Genomic DNA, 21,358 nt, shown 5'->3' on the forward strand with positions numbered 1-21,358 from the left:
TCATACGCTCTCTGTCTCACAGATCTAAAAGGCCATCATTTTGCACCGTGATGTGGAATTAATTAGGTATCTACGTTATTTATAATCTCAATAAATTATATATATTAATTTTAAAATAATTTTAATATAATTGTCTGTTTTTTATTTACAAATAGGAAAAAAAGGTAAAAATTTAGTTTGAAAAAAAATGAAATGTAAAATTATTGTTAATTGGGACTGTAGATGATGTGGTAAACCGAGTTCATCTAATATTTTTTATGATGTGAGTTTATAAATGAAGGTCGAAAGGAAAGATTTTCATTTGTTCTTGCTTTTTTTACCCTCTTTGAGGGTAGGGAAATAAACGAGTCGATTCGAGCTCGAATATTATTAAACTCGATTCAAAAACTCTGAAATGGAGCTCAACTCGACTCGAAAACTCCCTAGCCTAAAACTTTCAAGCTCCACTCGAACTTAAAAATCATGCACTGAAGCTCATAAAAGTTTGAAATGAAAATAAAATTCTTAAACTAAACTCGATAGAAGCCTCAAAATCAAACTCGAACATAAACATTAAATATATGAAAAACCTTATACTACATTTTTTAAAACAATCAACACATAAATGTTAATATTATTAATAATATGTTTTAAAAAAATAAAATCTTAATATATTATATTTTCGATTTGTTCACTAGTTTTTCAAAACGAGTATCAAGTAGCTCATTTCGACTCGTTAAGAACTCGAGTCAAGTCCATTCGAGTATGGTATTTATCGAACTTTGACCTAATCGATCTCGAATAGCTTGCGATTTATATCGTCTCATTTACATCCCTATTTGGGGTGTATATTTTTACTCTTTTCATAATAATTTATAGGGTAAAGTATATAAATAGTTCTCAAACTTTTAGGGCATTTGCATTTTGGACACCAAACTTTTAAAACTTACGATACAATCACTAAACTTTCATTTCGTTTTTAGTAAGGTCCTGAACATGGCACTAACCTCCTGTTAACCCTTTTCCTCATTCTCCTTCATTCCTTCATTCTTCGCTCTTCTTATTCTTTCTTCTTCTCCTTCTTCTCAAAACCTGAGGTACCACTCAACTTCTCAAATCAGTTCGACGATGCGGTTACTCCACGAACGGAGTCGACGACGATCTTTACTAGACGATTCAAGCTATGCCTGAAGATAGTTACAACTATACTAGCTTCAAGTGCGTCGACTCCATTTACGATGAAGACGTCGACATTGTCGAGACCTTGAAGAAAGCTGTTCAAGTTTTCAAAATTGGTGGCGATTCCAGTTTCTACGATAAGTAACAACCATGAAATCTGTACAAAGGTAGCACATGCTATGGAACTGTTGGGACTCAAATGTCTGGACTTTCGTAGTGAATGAGTTCCTACCACTGGTACGTCATTTTTCAAACATTCATAGTGGCAACTCGCAATAAATAACGTCGAAAAAAAACCAACGAGAAAGGTAGATGAAAAAAAAAGGCGATGAATGGATTTTAGTTTAGAGAATAGTAGATAAAAAGAAAAAAATGTGGTGAAAGAGTTTTAGTTCATAGAGGAGAAGAAGAAGAAGAAGAAGAAGAAAGAAGAAGAAGAAGAAGAAGAAAAGAAGAAGAAGAAGAAGAAAGGTTAATGGAATATTAATGTCACGTCTGATAAAACTAATAGGAGGCATCGTCGGGACCTTACTAAAAACGAACTAAAATTTTAGTGACTGTATCACAAGTACTAAAAGTCAGGTGATCAAAATACAAATATCCTAAAAATTTAGGGACTATTTATATACTTTACCCTAATTGATATGGTACAAATTTAATTTTAAATTATTATGGTAATTTTTTTAAGAAAACAATATATTTTTAAAATTTGTTATTTTAATAAAAATCATGGGTTAATTTAGTTTTAATTCTTATTTTTAAGGCATAAATTATTTTTTATTAAACTAAGGTGATTACAAAATAATATATGTTCTAACATATAATTTTTTTTTAACTTTTTAATTAAGTTGATGTTTAATTAATTTATAACATTAATTTAATTAAAAATTATAATATAGATAAAAGTTTTGATATTCTTGCAATAAAATTCTGTTTCAATTTTACAACCCTACTTTTTGCTTTTGTAAATTGTTGTGATATATATAAAAGATTTGGTAATTGGTGCAATAATTTTTTTTATCTTTTCTAAAAATAGAATAAATTATACGAATAATCCCTTTTATTTTTCAATCTAATTAATTTAGGTTATCGATTCAAAAATTAATTGCATATAATCTATTACGTTACAGAGTTCATTTGGGTTAAATCCCTCAATAAAAATATAGGTTAATTACTTAAAATACCCATTAACCTTTAAACTCTAACTCGTTTATACTACCAATATTTTAATTTTGTCAATTTTAACACTAACGTTTGCTTTTAAGTGCATTTATACCATTTCGTCATTAATGATTTAATGGCACAATGACATGGTAATTCCACGTCGTTACGTTGCTAACGTTGATGCCTCACCAAAACGACGTCGTTTTGATACAACTATTTTGATGCTCAATAAAAATAAAACGTCGCTTTGCTTGAAAAAATTTATTGAAATGTTGTAGTTAAGGGGATTTAAACCCGATACCATGAAAATTGTTCAAATGATTCACTTCAAAAATAGACATAACAGAAACAAAAAAATTAAATACATTTCAGGATCAATCAATTAAATTACTATTGAAATTAAAGAAAAGCATATATATACCGATGAAGATGGAACGAGAAAAGTAGAGAGAACTGAATAGATCTAAGATCGATAACAAGAGAACTTGAAAAATCATTGAACGATCAATCGCTTTGCACAAGAGGTGCATCAATACCTCCTCTTGTTCTTAAAACACAGAGGCAAAAAGCAGAATCTCCACTGGCTTTCAACATCCATGGCTTGCACCATTCCTCCGCAATAGGGACAAGCTCCCGGTGCCGGCTGCCTCGCTATCACCCTTTCGTCCTCATCACATACGAACGCCAAGCACATCTTCAATTCTATCTTATTTTCTAGTCTCTTCTTTGATTACTGGGAAGCTCTGAATCGCTTGCGCTGCTAATTATTGGAGTTGAAGTAAATACTAGATAGTCCTTCTCAGATTCCTGTTGCAACAATTTTATAGACAAAAGTTTGCTAATAGCCGAGGCATGCATACGAGAAGTTTGGATCAGGAAAAGTATAGGTTACTCTGGAATGGAAGAATCGGTGCTTATGTGAACCTCAAATCTGGAAGGTTCCAATAATAATCTCATCCATGAGAATAAATAAAGAATATAATCCAATCTCAATGCTGCTTTTCACAATTACAAACAAAGTTAAAAATAAGATCAGGCAGAGGCAAAGTCCACTTGTAAAGATCCAACCCAAGATCAATCAGCACAATGACTTAGTTAGAACCCATCAATTTAGTTAGAACCCAAGATCAAACTAACTCTATAAGTTAGCTTTAGTTAGAACCCATCAATTTCAAATATTTTAATAATACTTAAGATTATACAGGTATAGTAGTCAAAGATTTACATATTAATCTGTCTATTAACATTCAGTTATGTATTTAGTGTTCTTAACCTTGAGGTCATGGGATCGAGTCTCATGGAGGGCATTTCATAATTTTGAGGTCTCCTACGGAAGCTACTCTTAACCTAGTGTTGGGGGCAGCCTACTATCTTATCTCTCCCTTACCTCATTACATATGAGAATAAGGGACAACCATTTATATGTATTTAAAACCACTCCTATTTATAACAAGGAAAAAAATCACTCTCATTCTCCTATTAGAAAAAAGGGAAAACTACGCGAATATTTTTTTCTCTCTCGGTTTGACTGATTTTGATCACTAATTTTAAAAAATTAAGGGTACATGATCCCTAACGTTATCGATAAATTCAATTTTGATCCCTAACATTATCATTTGATTGATTTTAGTCATTATTATTATTATTGTTATTATGTGAATAGTCATTTTTCCCGATTTGACCGACTTCAATCACCAATTTAAAAATTAAGGGTACATGATCCCGAACGTTACCGATACGTTCGATTTTGATCCCTAACGTTATCGATCTGTTCGATTTTAGTCATCATCCTCCTTCCTCTTGCAAAAACAAATCCATTAAAATCCTCTTTTCTCCACCTTTGATAGAGAGTGAAAATTGGATTTGGATCTTAGTCAATTTTCATCATTCGGGAAGCATGTTTGTTACTTTTATCTCTTAAACCCAAAACCAAAGGCTGCCATTGCTATTAATTTATAGTCATTTGTTTTCTTCACATTTTTGTTACATATTAAGCAAAACAAATATTACATGTAATCAGATATTCGAAGCATGAAGAAGTTGTTTTTTGGAGAACCATTTTCTCTGTGAATGCCGAGAGCCATTTGGCATAGCCTTTGAGCTTCATCGAATTGTAGCACCTGCACGTAAGCTTCAGCCAAATACCTGCAGGTCTCACCGACTCTGGGATCTGCTTCTCCAAGGACTTGTTTCTAGACTTCGAGGTCAGTGGTATAACAAGTTATGGCTTTCTCGAGCTGCCCTAACATTGCTTACGTGTCGCCCAACTGCATATGATCACCAGCAAGTTTAGCGAGAGCATGCTCTTGGCCTTGTTCAATCGCTGGAATCTCAATCGATTGCTCGAGAAGAGGAACTGCCTCATTGTACTGGCCTAAGCTGCAATATATTGCTGCAGTAACATGCAAACACATGACCAGTTCTAAGCTATGTTTCTCGATGACACAAAGTTCTTATGATTTCGCTGCTCGAAGTGCTCATTCAAGAGCTTTCAAGGGATTGTCTCCTGAAGAAACCAAATCTCTAGCTTACTTGAGTAACAATGGTCCGATATCGGGATTACCTAACTATGAAGCATCCTCGATCTCATTTTGTAACTTTAAACCTTTTCCGGTCTTCACGGATGCAACTCCCATGTTTATTTCTCTTTGGAGTCATATTGTTCGGCTTATTGATTGGAGGTTTTTCTCATGTGGACTTTTTCCCTTAAAACCGGTTTCGTTGATGCTTCAGAGACCAACTGCGAATGAGATTCTTTCTGACATGATTTGAAGAAATCGACTTTGCACTTGCAGGTTGAGTCTTGTCCAATTTCCCCGACTTCTTACCACTTATTGAGATTCTTTCGGATTTGCGTAAATCTTAGGTTTTACCTCAATTTCTCCCTTCACTATTTTATGGTTCATCATTATCTTCTCAACTTTTTCATTCTCTCCAAAACTGTTTTCTCTTTCCACCCTCCGTTGAAACAGCAAAATCCGATCACGCTTTGTATTCGTCCATGTGAAGAGGAAACGACGATCAACCGGCGACGAGATGTATAAAAGCTCCAATGGCCGCTATGAAAACGTAACAAAGTTATCTCTTGTGTCGTTGAGTCCTTCATTTGTTTACTTGTAATGGTAGTTGAGTTTTTTGGGTTGATTTAGAAAAAGCATTGGTTTGAGTTTCCTTTCCGCTGTTTGGTGAAGAAGAAGAAGAAAGTATATATATATATATATTTTAATTTTTAATTGTCATGTAATACTTCATTTGTTTACTTGTAATGATAATTGAGTTTTAGGTTGATTTAGAAAAAACATTTGTTTCCTTCGGTAAGAAGAAGAGCAACGTGGATTTTTTTAATTTTCAATTGTCATATAATACTTTCGTTAAAGATTAATTTCTGAGAGATTAAAATCGAATAGATTGATAAAGTTTGAGATTATATACCTTTAATTTTTAAATTAATAATAAAAGTATATCGACCCAAACAAAATGGATTATTTGTATAGTTTCATAAAAAAACCGCAAGCTAGGGGTGAGCAAGACTCGACTCGACTGGACTCGAAAAAACTTGATTTGAATTGACTTCGAGTTGCAATTTCATAAACTCGACTTAACTAAAAAAAATCAAGTTCAAATCTATTTATAAAATACAACTCGAATAACTCAAAATTTTTAGCAATTAGTGAATTTATTTTTAAATTTGAGTCGAATCATTTGACTTTGTATGATATATGTATATTATATGAAAAAATATGAATAAATATATTTGTATTATATATATAGTTATAGAGAGTCACTTAAATTAGAATAAAAATAATTTTATAATATATACAATTAAATTTAAATAGAAACTCGAAAAACCAACTCTACTCGAAAAAATTTTAAGTCAACTCTGAGTTGTAAAATAAGACTCGCAAACTCAAAATATTTTGACTCGACTCGATCAAACGCTCACCCGGCACAAGCAAATAGTATTTAAAACATTAACCAAATAAGATAATGGTGTTTTCGTATGCCTAGCATTTCCGATTTCCCGAGTAGTTAGGGGTGAGTAAAATTCGATTCGACTCGAAAAATTGATTTTTCGACTTGTTTCGACTCGAAAAAACTTGACTCGAATTGATTTCGAGTTCAAATCGAGTAACTCAAAATTTAGTAATTAGTGAATTTATTTTCAAGTTTGAGTCGAATCATTGGACTTTGTATGATATGCATGCCACATATGAATTTTTTGTAGAAACGTATTTGTATTCTATATATGGTTATAGAAACTCACTTAAATTGAAACCAAATAATATTATAATATCAAGTATTCATAATTAAATTTAAACAGAACTCCAAAATCGATTTGACTAAATTCGACTAGAAAAAATTTCAAGTCAACTTGAATAACTCGAAATTTTTTTATTCGACTCGATCAAACACTCATTCCTATGAATAGTTATTAGTTGCTTTTGGTTCAAATGCAAAGGTGTCGACGGTGTTTGCAATTTAAATGTATCTTAAGATTTCGTTGGTAGTTTTACTGTCTTGATGATCAAGTCAGATTGACAACTTCCTCTAATTTAATTAACAATGGAAAAGAATATGAACAATACTCCAATAACTAATAAAAGAATATATTTAACAGTTTAGAAACATGGAAAAGGCAAACATGCGTCTTCCATCTGAACTGACGTGTTAAGGCAGTATTTTATTTGATCATCCAGGCAACAGTTCTGACTATTAATATTTTTTTTTATTAATATGAGATAAATATAGATATTTATTTAAGGATAACTCTCAACAATTTAATATTAGACACACGCACTTGATATTGTTATTGCTCGGACCTAAAACCTTAAAAAATACCAATAATTTTTTTACTATTAAAGTCGTTTGATTCATGCTACGATTAATAATTTAGTTGATCATGGGATGTTTTAAGCATTTGCTTTTTCCACCTTCACAGCTGGTGCACATGGTTTCACGTGTCAATCCAAAGACCGCTTCCAGCTGAAGCATTTCAGTGACCAAGTCTCTTCAGTTTTCCATGTGCTTTGGTATCCGAACATTTTGCGTAGAATGTTCATCTTCTATGACATTCATTTGCCTGATTAATAGAGATGTTGTCTGAAATCATTAGCTTGCAATGATTATAATTTAGAAGCCGGTATGTTAGTTAAAAGTCAAACTGATCTTCTTGTTCCACTTTCCACAGCGTGTTATACACCTCAAATCTATTGCAACTTGCTTTTCCTACCATGTGAAATGATTCTTTATTAAAAAAAATTCATTCATATTATCTATCATGCAACTATATAACTTAACTCGTCATTACCAATCAACTCACTCATCAAATCAAATCGTTTCTTTAACTCAAATCCATGGAGATGGAGCCAAGTTTTCATATTTTCTACTAGGAGGCTTCCTTCTCCTTTCTTCATTTGTTTCTTTATCTTCATCATACTCCGACAACAACCGAAGTTTCTTCCCACATTGTGTCCAGGCGTCTACTTAAAAGCCTCTAATAAGGCAATCCAGCAGTATCTGATCCCTCACAACAGATTAAGAGCAGAGTCCGTCTCCCTCCTCTTAGGTGGAGCAAAAAGCTGGCAAAATTTGCTTCCTGGTGGGCACATAAGAGGCAAGGAGATTGTGGTTTGATTCATTCGAACAGAGATTACGGGGAGAACCTCTTCTGGGAAGCGGCAAGGATTGGAAGCCGAGAGACGCGGTGGCGGCATGGGCAGCAGAGAAAAGGAACTACAACTATAAGACTAATAGTTGCAGAAATAATGATCAGTGCCTGCATTATACTCAAATGATTTGGAGAAATAGCTTGAGGGTCGGATGCGCCAAAGTCGTGTGCCGAAGCGGGGATACATTAATCTCGTGTAACTATGATCCCCATGGTAATGTGGTAGGCCAGAAGCCTTTCTAAGTTGAAATGGTTTTGGCTGCAAGCCTGCAAGCATGGAACCATATATACAAGCGTTCTTGTCTTTCATTGTTAACAATATTCACATGCTGTAAGTCCTTCGAGTTGCTATGTTCATAAGCATTAAACAAACGTTTAGCTAATATAATTGGTTTTGATGACAGCAAATGCAAATACAAACATAAATGGTCTTCCGGTTCTGAACCAAAATACATATAGATCAAGCCAAGGCCAACAACATAAAATTCCACGCTAATCTTACAATTACGATTATAATAAGCTTTTATGCTAAACACTCGGCAACTACAATGAAATAAAGTCATAGAAGCTTATGGGCAGGCATCAAACATCTACTTTGCGCATGTGCTGCAATAGATCTTTCTCTTCTTCCAGAAAAACAGTGGCAAAAAGAACTTCCAGTGAGTCTTTATATTCACAGCTTGCAGCTTGCCTCCACAGTAGGGACAAGCCCTGGTCGCGGCTGCCTATTTGACCCTCTCATCTTTTTCGCACACAAAACCCAACATATCCTATGCATTGTCTGCGTTCTTCGAGAGGTGATTCTTGCGGTACTGTTAGACATCGTCTTCTGTTTTCTTCACCGCACTGAATTGAAATATTATTTAGACAATGCAACTTTTATAGACAAGATATCGGCATTGGAGCTCTCTGTAATTGTAAAGTGTCTGTATATCTAGCTGGAAGATATTGACCGACCAGTAACCCATGGCTGGATGCTTTTACCTAGGTAGCTTGGCTATTTCAGTTTTACTATATATCTCCGTTTTTTCTGGTCAGAAACAGAACTGCAGCTAATGGAGTTTGTTTCTTGTAGTACCATCTAGCTTGGCTGCAAACTGCGACATTGAATAATGCACGTCTGTCAGATTCAGATGTCATTCAATAAATGCTAACTTCGATAATTTCTGAAGGAGCTGCACATGTGGTGGCAGAGTGAGCCTGTAGCTCCTGAAATCAATGGGAGTATGGCTTCAAAACCTTTGGTGTTGGAATTCGGCCATGCTTAATCAATAATCAATAGACGGAAGCATAGTAAACTTCGACTTGAATAGAGAAAAACTGAATCTTCTCAAAACATCAATTTCAATCGAAGATATGAATTTGTTGCAACATAAAATAAAATGAAATCATAAACCAACTCTCGTTTTCTTATATGAACTCGATAAAATACATAATTTGTTTACGGAAATAAAAAAAAAACACTACAGAGAATATACATGTAATAAGAGGACATGTAAAAAAATGTGTGAAACATCACTCTTGTCTTACAATTACATAGTTATCTGTATCACAAGTCAATATCTCAGTGGTTAAATTGATGATTGTTATTCTTATAGATCTTGGATTCAAACACCCCGACTGTAGTAGGTATTTGAGCGTTCCCTATCAAATGATTGAGACTTATCTTTAGAATAGATACCACCATTTGTAATCATCCTAGATTAATAAAATAACATAGTAATTTGTATAGATGGATATGGTTACATTTACATGGAACATGCATTAAGTTTATCCTTATTGGATGTAACTCCAAGGTAAATTTAAATATATGCATGCTAATGTTTTTGACTATAACTTTCGCTAAGGTCACACTCAGAACCATGTACATAATATATGAACCAAATTTTTTATGTTTGGCTAAAGCTTCCGCATCAGTAAACTGAAGCTAAAATAAAATTATTGGCAGATGAGGTTTATCTGAATAACTTGTGATTTTTTTTAAAACTAAAAGCTTAGGTGCTCTTTGCATATTTGGAGAAATATTAAAGCAGGTGGTGCAAAGGTGGGCCTGAGGCCGAAGCCTCTCCTTTATCTCTCCATGAAGCCAGCTTTTGCCCTGCCGATCGAGGGGATTACAATGTTCTTTTAGCAAATATCAGTAGCCGAGATCACCGTAATGCATGTAAATAAAAGTGTATCGTGTTTAGTTGCTGATTTGTTGCCCACTGATGATTAGCTTTAGCACGTTTGGGTTGTTTTTGTTATTACCATTTACCACATTGAGTTGTATACATGAATCAGGGCAAAGTTAGAAGAAAGAATAAAATTTTAAATAAAATAAACAACGTCATTTCTCCGTGAGGTGTAGATGATGATGATAAATCTATAAGCTGTGGCATTCGAAGTGTTGATCGCAACTGAGTGTGAATCTCGGGAAATCATTAGATCATTTGGCGCGAGTGGATTCTTTATCTATGACATTCTCAAATGCCCCAACCAGTGCTAACACCCTGTTCCTCCTCTCTTTTACCAGCCTATTGGCTGTTTCCTTGATCAAATTATTATACGGTTTTGCGGGTTCCTTCTTTCCTTGTACTTGCTCTTGCTGATGACATTTGTTGCCTTTGTCTCAGACTCTACCTTGACCTCTGTCTTCGCCTCCACCTTTACCTCTGCCTTTGCCTTTGCCTCTGTCTCAGCCTCTATCTTTACCTCCACCTTTACCTCTGTCTCTGACGCTGCCTTTGCCTCGACTTTTTCCTCTGCTCCTGCTTCAGGCTCTGCCTTTGGTTCTACTTCTTCCTCTATTTCTGCCTCAGGTTCTGCTTTTGCTCTGCCTCTGCCTCTGCCTCTGCCTTTTTCTCTACCTCTACCTCTGCGTCGATTCTTGAACCGTTTCTTCATTACTGGTTTGAAGCCCCTGTTGCTGACTTCCTTCATTATCCTCCTCCTGCCAGCTTTCGGGTTGCTTTTGCTCTTCAGTTTCTTTAGTTGCATGTTCGATTTCGGGGTTCGCTTCCCGATCCTTATGAGGAGTCTTTTCTTGCTGGGGATCATCACCAACAATGATCTCCTCTTGGCTTGATTCTCCTTGTATCCATCATCAGGTTGAGGAATATGATCTGATTTTACTTCTTCAACCTCATCTTCCACTTTTTCAGTCTGAAGCTGAGCCGAGACTCAGACTCAGGTTCATTTTGTTGTTCCGAAATTGCACGAGACATATTAATCTGTTGTTCTGAAACTAACTAGAAATACCAGTTTCACTTTGTTGCTCCGAAGCTGAACTAGAAATATCAATAGTATCTTGTCCTCCTTTATCGACAACACTTGTGACTCGAGTAGTATCTTCGTATACCGCAACGGCTCAGTTTCGGTGTTGCCACATTCTTCAGCTTTTGGTGTTTTAGTATCATCCACTTCACCCTGATCACCTTTTGGTGTTTCGGTATCACCCCCTTCACCCTGGTCATCTTTCACACCTCCTCAGCCTCAGGCTCAACTTGAATATCCAAATTTTCTTTATTTTCATGCTCGGTTCCGAAAGACATGACTTCCTTTCTCTCAGGACTGCTTGGAGGTTTCCTCGAAGCCAAAGGAGGAGTTGAAGATCCCTCCTAGTCTTAGTGCTAGTAGTAGGGGGAGACTTGTGCGAGCTCCTAGACGAAGATAACGTTTGTGCATGTGGTTTCGTTGGAACATTTAGCTTTTTGGCAACCCTTTCCAAGGTGCCTTGGGTGCAGCAGCCGGTTTTAAAGTAACAGAAGGAGACGAGGATGTTGCTCCTGCTGCCATTTTAGGTCGACGGGAGAGATAAGTGCATTGTTAGCTCGAGCAGTCGCTGTAGCCTATCAAAGATCTTCTCCTGAGAACAGTGGGTTTTGGGAGGCGTCCTCGTTCGCAGGTTTCTTTAAAGTCTTGGGAGCAACATCAGTGCGTGACTTCTTCGTCGGCTTGAGATGGCTTGGTACTTGTTTTTCATCGGAACCTGAACCGAAGCCGAATGTTTTCTCGGAGAAGGCTTCGAGTTTGCAGGGAAGGTCCCTTCTTCTCTTTCATCGAAGTGCCAACTTCTCTCTTTGTGGTCGTCATTACTTACTGATTATCGTTTCTCTGATTACCAATATGTAACACAATCCTGCATCAATATCAAATACAAATCACTTCCTTTTAATCTTTTTGTTAATCACTTGCATGTATGTACATATACCTAGGCACGAGGACCACCTTGAAAAAGAAGGGGGATAAAGACCGCCTACCGCCTCGAGAACGAAACCAAAATTTATGGACGAGGTGGTTTGATACGAAGAAGAGTTGCTGTATATGAAAAGGAGATGGATGAAGATAAATTGGTTTGTTTTCTTAGTTTGGTAAAGGGAAATCAAAGGGCAAAGGAGCGACAATATCGCACAACCCAATGGTTTACATGCACACAGGGTGTTAAATCAAGCAGCCCACAAAATTGGAAATCTTTTGACCTCTTCAACCGCATTTCTTTGGTGTTTACCCATATTGTCTTTGCACAATTTAGGAACATTAGTTGGCGCCACCGACCTCCAATACTATATACCAGCCCGCTCAACTTAGGCCACGTTAAATCAACTAATCATATAGGAATAATAAACAACAATAATGGTATACGTGGGGTAATAAGTGTAAACCACTCTTCCTTCCAAATTTTTTACGATAAATACATTAGAAAATTATCAAATATAAAATTAAAGAATTATACATGTTTTTCTTAATAAGTGTTTGGATTGGTTGGCAACGGCGTCAGCTTGGATATTTCTTTCACTCTAACACACTTTTTGTTGTGACGAAATAAGTGAAGAAATGGAAGGAAAATACTTGCTATATTCCTTTATATTTCCTTCTTACTGCTAAAAAGAATCCTTTCATCTTCATCTCCATCTACTGTAAGGCTTTAAATCTCGCGTTCTCTCTCTGCATATTCGAATAATCAAAAGGAGAAGAACAACATTCCCTTCATATTCAAAGCCAGTCTATTTTCTTCCCTTCTACACTGTTTCTTTCTTCTTCTCTTTATTCCTCGATAATTATGTATACATATTAAAGTTTGATTATTTTGATGCCTTGACCACTCCGTTTTCCAAGAATATTTCATACGGCAGCTTGGTAAGGGAAAGGCAAGTCCAAGTCTTGAAGAATCTTCTATTTTCTTTTCTTTCCCTTTTTTTGTAGGGTTTCCCTTTGCTATACTTTTCTTTTAAAGTTTATTTTCGTTTTCTGAAGGGTGATGAGCTTTTTCCACCCTCATCTCAAATCACGGACAAAGTCTCTTTTATAGTTAAGAATAAGATGTGAAATGATTGTGCAGAATAATTCACCAGCGAGAGAGAGAGAGAGAGAGAGACTCATTTTGTGTCAAGTTGTCAAATCAACTAATCAACCTGCTGCTCTTCGCACTGCACTGGAATTCCTTCCCCCATCAAAAGAAATGTGAATGAAATAGTAATCAGTTAGGTTCATGATGTTTTTTGTTTATACTTTACTTGATTGCTAGTAAAACAAAATATCTTTTCGGACATTTTTGGTTGTGGCTCTCTCAAGCCAGTATATGCAATTGTAATTTACAGGTAGTTTGAAAGTTGATTAACAGCGATACAGGACCTCTTATGCGATTGGTGCATGAAGTTTGACTTTCTCATATTGGCACTTGAATAAACAAAATTAAGTTGTTAACGGCATGGTTGCCTGGTTGGTAAAAGTTGAACAATCAATTAAGGTACCAAAACTTGAAAAACAATCCCTCCATCAAACCAATATCATTTATAGAAAATATCAGCTTTATGGCCAGGGGATAACATGGAAATAACATGATTCTAGGACAGAATGCGCGCTAGATTTCTTGGTTCACATGAAACCGCCCTATGTTTCCCATATATACACACATGACAAATTACATTGATCTTCAAGCATTGCCTCTGACGATCCGCCTTCAAAGTTGGAGATTTGGTATATCATATAGTCCATCAAAGTCCTTCACAGTGATCGGCAACCATCAGCAAGCACAAATTACTACTTTTCAGATGTTTTCACAATATGAAAAAACCAGTCACTGGTTCAACAACCTAACCTCTGCATATCTGCTGCATGGCTCGGATAGCAGAAATGGCTAACAAAGTTAATGCTGATGCAAAAACAGTGCGTTGTAACCCATCTACACTCTGGTACATGCAAGTAAAATGGAGACCAAATAAGAAACAGAAGCTTGAGCACTATGGAAAACTGTATGCCACCAAATCTTTTAAATGACAATTAATTACAATTAGCAAATCATAAAATCCACAAGGACAGAGAATCAAGCCACACAAATCGTTTTTCAGTGGCATTCGGAAAATTATAATGTAAACCACGTGGACAATTTAATGGATGTCGACTTGTTATTATTGAAACTAAAATCTATTCTCAGATTCTAAATTACATGTAGAGCAATGTTGCAGCTCTTTACAAATAAATTACCTTACACAAAGCTACAAGGCAGTGCCTCTGCAAAACTTTCTCAGACTTCTACCTCAATGGCTGTAAATTACAAGAAAAGATTGAGACCTGTAGAAGCCGGCCAACAACATGCTAATTGTACAACAGAGCAACGAGTTGTAAGCACTTTAGCTCAGTTGCTCAAAAATAATAATCTGATCCGTCCCAGCTCTGCAGCAAGTGTATAGGCATCCCAAAACTCAAGCCCATAATTTAATCTTGCAAGGGCTTTATCTGACTGGGAACAATCTGGTTCATGTCAGTAAATGTAACGAACTGGCAGCTTCAACATTTGTCGAGCACAAAGGGATGAGCATATCCTTATAACCGCTTCATGATAAACAAATTTTTGTTGAGCTTTCATTCTTCAAATGAATGCATACATATTTTTTCCAGCAGCATGACCAATCTTCACCCAGCTGCTGGGGATTGAGCTCCATTGCAACTTTGAAATCAAGCAAAGAAATTGAGCACCCCTGCCACTTGCCCTGCAAAACTTCTGTAGGCCCAGAGCTACTCTGCATATGCAAGTGACTACTTGGCGTAAAACCATTAACAAGCTTGGTTTGAGGATGTTGCATGTGGGCAGAGTGCTTTCTCAATTCACGTGTAGGTCTTGACCCCACCAGATTGACACATGATCTAATCAGTCTCTTCAAGTATACATCCAACATGTCGTTCAACATACTAGCACATTCCAATGAAACACCTCCAAGGCCCTGAGCTGCTGCGATCTGTTCCATACGTTTCTTCAATGTCTCAGTATCATACAAACTACCACTGTCATAGTAGCTAATGAAGTCGCCACTGCTTGCCACAGGCAGAGCTTTGTGGGCACCACCGACACTAGCTGAGCAAAATGGAATCCCAAGAGGTGCAAGCAAAGGATTTCTAGAGAAATCAATGTGGTTGGCTGCTCCACCCCCTCGCCATCTTCAACAACAGCTCCTTCAGTTAGACCTCTGATAGGCACCCTTGGTTTTCCTGTGGAACGCCCCAAACCTTCTCTTTCAATTTCAGGCTGCTCGGCAACTGTTTGAGGATGCTGCAATGGTCTCTGATGGTCATGGTGTCAAATCCCCATTTTCTAGACCCAATTTATTGCCATTGTCTTCAGTACCCATGGATTGATGTGAGAAACTATCAACCTTTCCATTTGGCCCCAGCGGGCTGGGCCGATCCCTGAGCTTTCTATCCTGTATTCCAGATCTAACCTTTCTCAGGGATGACATTGACAAAACCCCATTCGAGGAAATGGCCATGTTTGGATTCTGGTTGGGTACAAAGGATCCAATTGGCTCATGCCCATCATCTCTACCAGCATAGCTTTTAGCATTTCGTATCGAGATTTAGCGGGACCTGCTTCATGAAGTGGTGGTGGAGTCTTGGCCTGACACGCATTTTTCAAATTGCGCGTATCAACTGGTTATGCCGTGGCAGATTCTCCCTTCCAGAATGCGGTAACATGACTTATCGAACTCACTTTTACTAAGCTCTGGCTCAAAAACCTACTCAATTATAAAAATACCTTTTGATCTCTCAGCCCCAATCTTCTTCACTATCTGAGCTTTTAAATTCACCTAAATTGGTTCTGGAGCCCTGCTGTGGTTGCATTGCTCAATAAGCAGATTTTTACACCATTCACAGAACCATAAACCACTGAGACCTGTTTCCACCCCCAATTTACAGTTTTCTCAGATGCCAAAAATGAATCCGAATCCACCGATTTGCATTCTATAATGCAAATCGAACTCTTAATCTCTGCATATTGAGAGAAAAAAAAAAGAAAGCATGAAATCCCATAGAAAGAAAGAAGAAACAAGAGAACTCAGAATTCCAGTTTCAGACATCCCTAAGACCACAGGGGAACCGTTCATACCCAAATTTCATCTCGGAGAATCAAAACCCTAGGGACCAAACTCCGCTTAAGTAATAACCGAAACCCCACAAAACAAAGCGGATTGAATAAACGCAAAGCACAAATGAAAACCCTAGAGATGGACGGAAAATAAAAACAAAGGGAACAGTGCAGCAATTGAAACCACGAAGGTGCGACTTTTACAAGGCAATTGAAAGGGAAAAGGTTGGGGGTCGGATTGTTCGCAGCGTCTATCGATTTCTTTTTGGCTCCCTCTATCGTTTTCTTTTACTTCCTTCCTTTCCTTCTTTCTTCTTACTTTTTTTTATTTATTTAAAATACTAATATATTTTTTTCTGGTAAATTAAAAAATTAATATATTAATAATACGTATTTGTGTTTATTTAGAGTGCAATCTCTTATCTGTTCTCTCCTTTCCCCTTCCCCTTCCCCTTCCTCCCCTTCCTCTTCTTGTCGTGCTAATGCCATTGCTCATTATATTTCAGCTCGCTGTTACTATTTAGTTTCTCTTTTATTAATTTATTTCATTTTTATTTATCTCTTATTGCATATACATTAAAATTATGGATAAATACACCAATGTTTTTATTATAAAAAATTATTTATTGAATCACATCATTATTAGAAGTTGTAAAATAATCACTTGATTAGAGGACGTTGTTTTGTTGCATCATTGACTATTAAAATTTATATAATAGTCTTCTGACTATTCATATTTTACACTCATTATTTTCCTTAAAAAATAATGAATGTTTGAAATGAGCGTTAACATGATAACTTGGATATGATAAATCATATTTTAATGATGTTTACTTGCAAACTATTGCTTCAATATTGACACGATGATATATTTTAAGCACTAACTCAAGATATAATATAAATAGAGACTCGACCCATAAAATAAATTTCAAACAGTATATGAGATCAAATTTTATCATATCTTAGTGAGTAGGTAATGTCCAACTCAAACGACATCAATGTTTAATTGAAAATAACGAGTTGGAACATATAAAAGATCATGACTACTTTTGTAACTTTTAATAGTAAAAAGACTCAATAAAGTAGTGTCTTATAATTGGGGACAATTTTATAACTTGTTATTTAGGGGATTCAACAAAGTAACGTTCTATAGTCGAGAGACCATTTACGTACTTTACCCTAAAATTATTAGACCTAATTAAAAATTAAATTTTTAAATTAATTTTTTAATTTTAAATATTTTCATCAAAATATGCTTAATGTTTTCAAAGTTCCAATTTTAAGATCAATTTTGTGACGACAGTTAAAACAAATTCATTAACAATCAATTTTTAACACATAGTTTAATTTATTTTTTTAAAATAAAATTCATATATATATTTTTAAGAATTTCTGTTTTTCTATTTTCAAAAAAACATCTTAAATTCATAAATCTTAAAATTAAATCTTTAAAATCCTAATTCCCTACTTAAGGAATTGAGAGATTTGGCGACCACAATAAGAATATCCAACATGATGGTCTATAATGAGTGGGATATACATTCAACGATAACGGTGGTAGTAGGCGATGGTAATAAATTCTAAAATTAGGGATTTAGGAATGTAAAATTTGTGGATTTAATTTTTATGGAGATTTAGGATCTAACGTAACATCTTAATCCAATCCAACTTGAAATCCAAAGAATTAGAATATTATACGGAACCATCGAAGTGACTGATATTTTTTTTTAAATCAAAGTACATTCAAAGTAGGATTTGGACAGGGAATTGTTTGTACGCTTCGGTTATGGATTATACAAAGGCCTGGTTCATCACGTTATCCAATAACTTGAAATCCAAAGAATTGTTTATACGCTGAAGTATTTTTTTTTTAAATCAAATCATTCAAAGTAGGATTTGGACAGGGAATTGTTTGTACGCTTCGGTTATGGATTATACAAAGGCCTGGTTCATCACGTTATTGCGGAGTAAGAGATCTTTCAACAATTCCAACGGTGTGTTTCATTCCGCTGCAAGTTTTTCAACTCAAATCCCTTGTGTTTTGTAAAGCTGCTGCCCAGGAACCCATTCAGCAAATTTTATCACGATTCCATAACCAGTTTGCAAGGAAACCAACAATTTTAAACTATACTAGAATTTGATTCCATAGTATGATCTCTTCAACAATTCATGCATAAACTAACACAGAATTAGGCAAGAAACTTAGTTCAAAACAGATAAATGACCCCGCCCGAAGGATTCACTTTTTACATCAGTAGAGTAAGGGAACAACACTGCTGCCTGGAATCCTATGTATTATGCATTTTCTTCTTGTAAAAACTAGTCTCTCAAGCTCAAGGTAACCATTTCATCTGGCCAGAGGTTAGTATCAGGCTTCAACCATAGGCTCAGGATCAGATTGCTCATCAGGGGACCTATTCGACTGTCGTACGGAGTTGAAAAGAATGTCCTTGATGACCTAAAGGTATAAAATGGTTAAAACCGAATGCCATAATCAATTAATGGATAAAGTAAGAATTATGGAACAGCTAAGTCACCTGCGACATTAAACCATGGACTTGCTCCACACTAATCTTTGCACTATCTCTAGTAATCTTAGCCAGCTGAGATTCTTCCTGCAACTAATAAGCGGGTAGCCACATTGCATTCATTAAGAGAAAGAGAAATTATCCTGAAAATAGCTTCAGCATACAAAATTTTAAAAGATAATAATAATACAGACCTTCTTTCTAGGGGGTCCTAGAGGGCTGATGCGAGAGTGAGCCAATTGGTTTTCTGCGTGCTCCAGTTTTTCAGCTGTAAGATGAAATAGTGTGAATAAACAACCAAGAACTTAGTAATAAATAAAAATTTCATGAGCAAAAACGAAAATATACTATCTGTACAGCAACATTAAACAAGCAAAGAAGAGTTACCTAAATCTGAAATTTGTCCTGCAACATAATCTCCATTAGCCAAGATAGGTGAAGAAGAAAGGGTGTTTACCCAGTATTTATTCCATAACAGATCCAGGTGACTATCAAGAGACGACTTAAAATAAGTGATATCCATGCATAATACTGCAGGAAAAACATATAACAAATTAAGAAACAACGAGAGGACCACTATTCTTGAAGGGCTAGTGAATTTCGTAAAACCTGTTTACAGTGCACACCAAAATCTTCAATCTTATTGAGCGGAATGGTCTGATATTCGGAGACAGGGTCATCTTGAGGAACATGTCCTTCAGGGTATGTCCTGAAAGCTCCAATCTCAACTTTTCCAGCCGAAACAGTCCTAGTTGGATCGATTACAACTGCCAGGAAGGGCTCCTGAAACTGCTGGTTCAGCATTTGGGTTGAAACATCAATACCGGATAGCCAGCATCCATATCCAGGATGAGAATGGTACCATCCAACAGCATTCTCCAATCGACCAGCCTACAACACAGATCTTATTCTTTTTAAGAGCAATGATTTTCATAGACAACAATATTACCATGTTTCCTGAAACATAACATTATCTAGCATCACACAAAAACCGCCGATACAAATATATAACTGCAAGAATGTAAGTAAAAACAAACTAGTTCAACTTGAATCCAATTAACTTTAAATACCCTTCTACAACTAGAGGAGGCAACAAAAATGAGAAATTATCTCATCGCAGTGAAAGGAAAGGATACTCATAGAACATTTCTTTATTTTATTTGGCATTTCCTTCTCCGTATATAATTATCAACTCTTTCCGTTTGTCTTGGCTAAGGTAAACTATTAAAATTACCGATACTATGTAGATTTAGGGTTTCATCAACGCCGGCTTTAAATCAAAATCATACAAATAAAAAAAAGTGATTTAAAAAGAACCTGCTTGTTAGTCTGGGAATAGTCGACCATATACTCATAGGCATCAGCCTGAGCGTTAACCCTAGTCTCGGTCCCTTCAACAGGCAAAGCAAATGCGTCCATGACAATGATGGCGTCCCCGTCAGTCTTCCCTTGCATCAGCCCCATCACCTCTATGGTACCACCCGATCGGGCGTGGACAACCATCTTGAGGAGAGCGAGGGCAGAGATCTTGACGCGCTTGAAATAGTGATAATCATTGGCCCAAGGCTTCTCTTGCTGGAACTTGGCTTGAGCCGCCTCGTCGTAGTAGAAAATAGAATCCGATGAACGATCTGGTGTTTCAACTGTAACGATATTGTTCTCCAATTCCCATGTTTTCTTGGCTATTGCGGAATCCATTGTTGTACTTCCAACTCTTTTCACTGAAGTACCAGAGGCCCCTATTGGTTTTAAATTTACAAAACACCGGAGACTAGAGGACACGTGGTGTGATAGAGCATTAAGAAAACAACCGCCTCCCTCCCAAGGATTCAGGCCCATGCCTATCGCTTGGCTCAAAACCGTTCGGCAATTATTGGGCTTGGCCTCTAATTCTCCCTTGTTCCAAAATCTCTGGTTCCACCTCCATGTTATCGACAAAAAGTACAACAAAGTGGTGACGATTTCTCTGTTCGGTGGCGGAAAGGAATAAAAGAAGAAGTGTTGCACATTTTTTTTAAGAAATTACTGGTTCCCCTTTAATATGTTGGTTGATCTTATACTAGGCATCTATCATTGACAAAAAAAAAATAATAATAATAATAATTATTATTATTATTATTTTTTATTATTTTTATAACTACTGAATAAGAAAAGCTGAAAGTACTGAAACATGTTACAGTAGCAGTTGTAACGTAAACAGATGTTTGTAACTGAAGTGCATTGCTTGTCTACATGATAAAAAAGTAAAAATAATCGTCAAGACTATTTAATTGTAATTTTGACGCGAAAACAAACTACAGAAACCAATTCTATATTTAACATAGGAAGGGTTGGTTTGGTCTATGATTTGTATCAATGAGCGCAAGGCTATTAACCTTGTGGTTGTGGGATCGAATCTCACGGCAGGCAATTCATAATGCTAGAGGTCTCCCATGGAAGTTGTTCTTAACCTGACGTTGGGGGCAGCCTACTATCATACCTCCCCTTACCCCCATTACA

At 36.1% G+C, this 21,358-nt stretch overlaps 1 protein-coding gene and 2 pseudogenes across 1 annotated transcript; 1 reads left to right on the forward strand and 2 right to left on the reverse strand.

Annotated features, from left to right (window-relative positions):
* The first annotated feature begins 7,600 nt into the window (after nt 1–7,600).
* On the forward strand, nt 7,601–8,383 carry LOC120194020 (annotated as a pseudogene).
* Nucleotides 8,384–14,786: 6,403 nt separating this feature from the next.
* LOC120194022 lies at nt 14,787–15,408 on the reverse strand (the record flags this gene model as incomplete). The annotated part of the gene is made up of 1 exon (XM_039196424.1): nt 14,787–15,408. A coding segment is annotated over one exon (603 nt), but the record flags the coding sequence as incomplete, so codon positions are not given.
* A 3,110-nt stretch (nt 15,409–18,518) lies between these two features.
* On the reverse strand, nt 18,519–20,625 carry LOC120193816 (annotated as a pseudogene).
* Nucleotides 20,626–21,358: the final 733 nt, after the last annotated feature.

Source organism: Hibiscus syriacus, unplaced genomic scaffold (genome assembly GCF_006381635.1).
Source record: "Hibiscus syriacus cultivar Baekdansim isolate YM2019G1 unplaced genomic scaffold, ASM638163v2 tig00116997_pilon, whole genome shotgun sequence".
In the NCBI taxonomy this organism is placed as follows: domain Eukaryota; kingdom Viridiplantae; phylum Streptophyta; class Magnoliopsida; order Malvales; family Malvaceae; genus Hibiscus; species Hibiscus syriacus.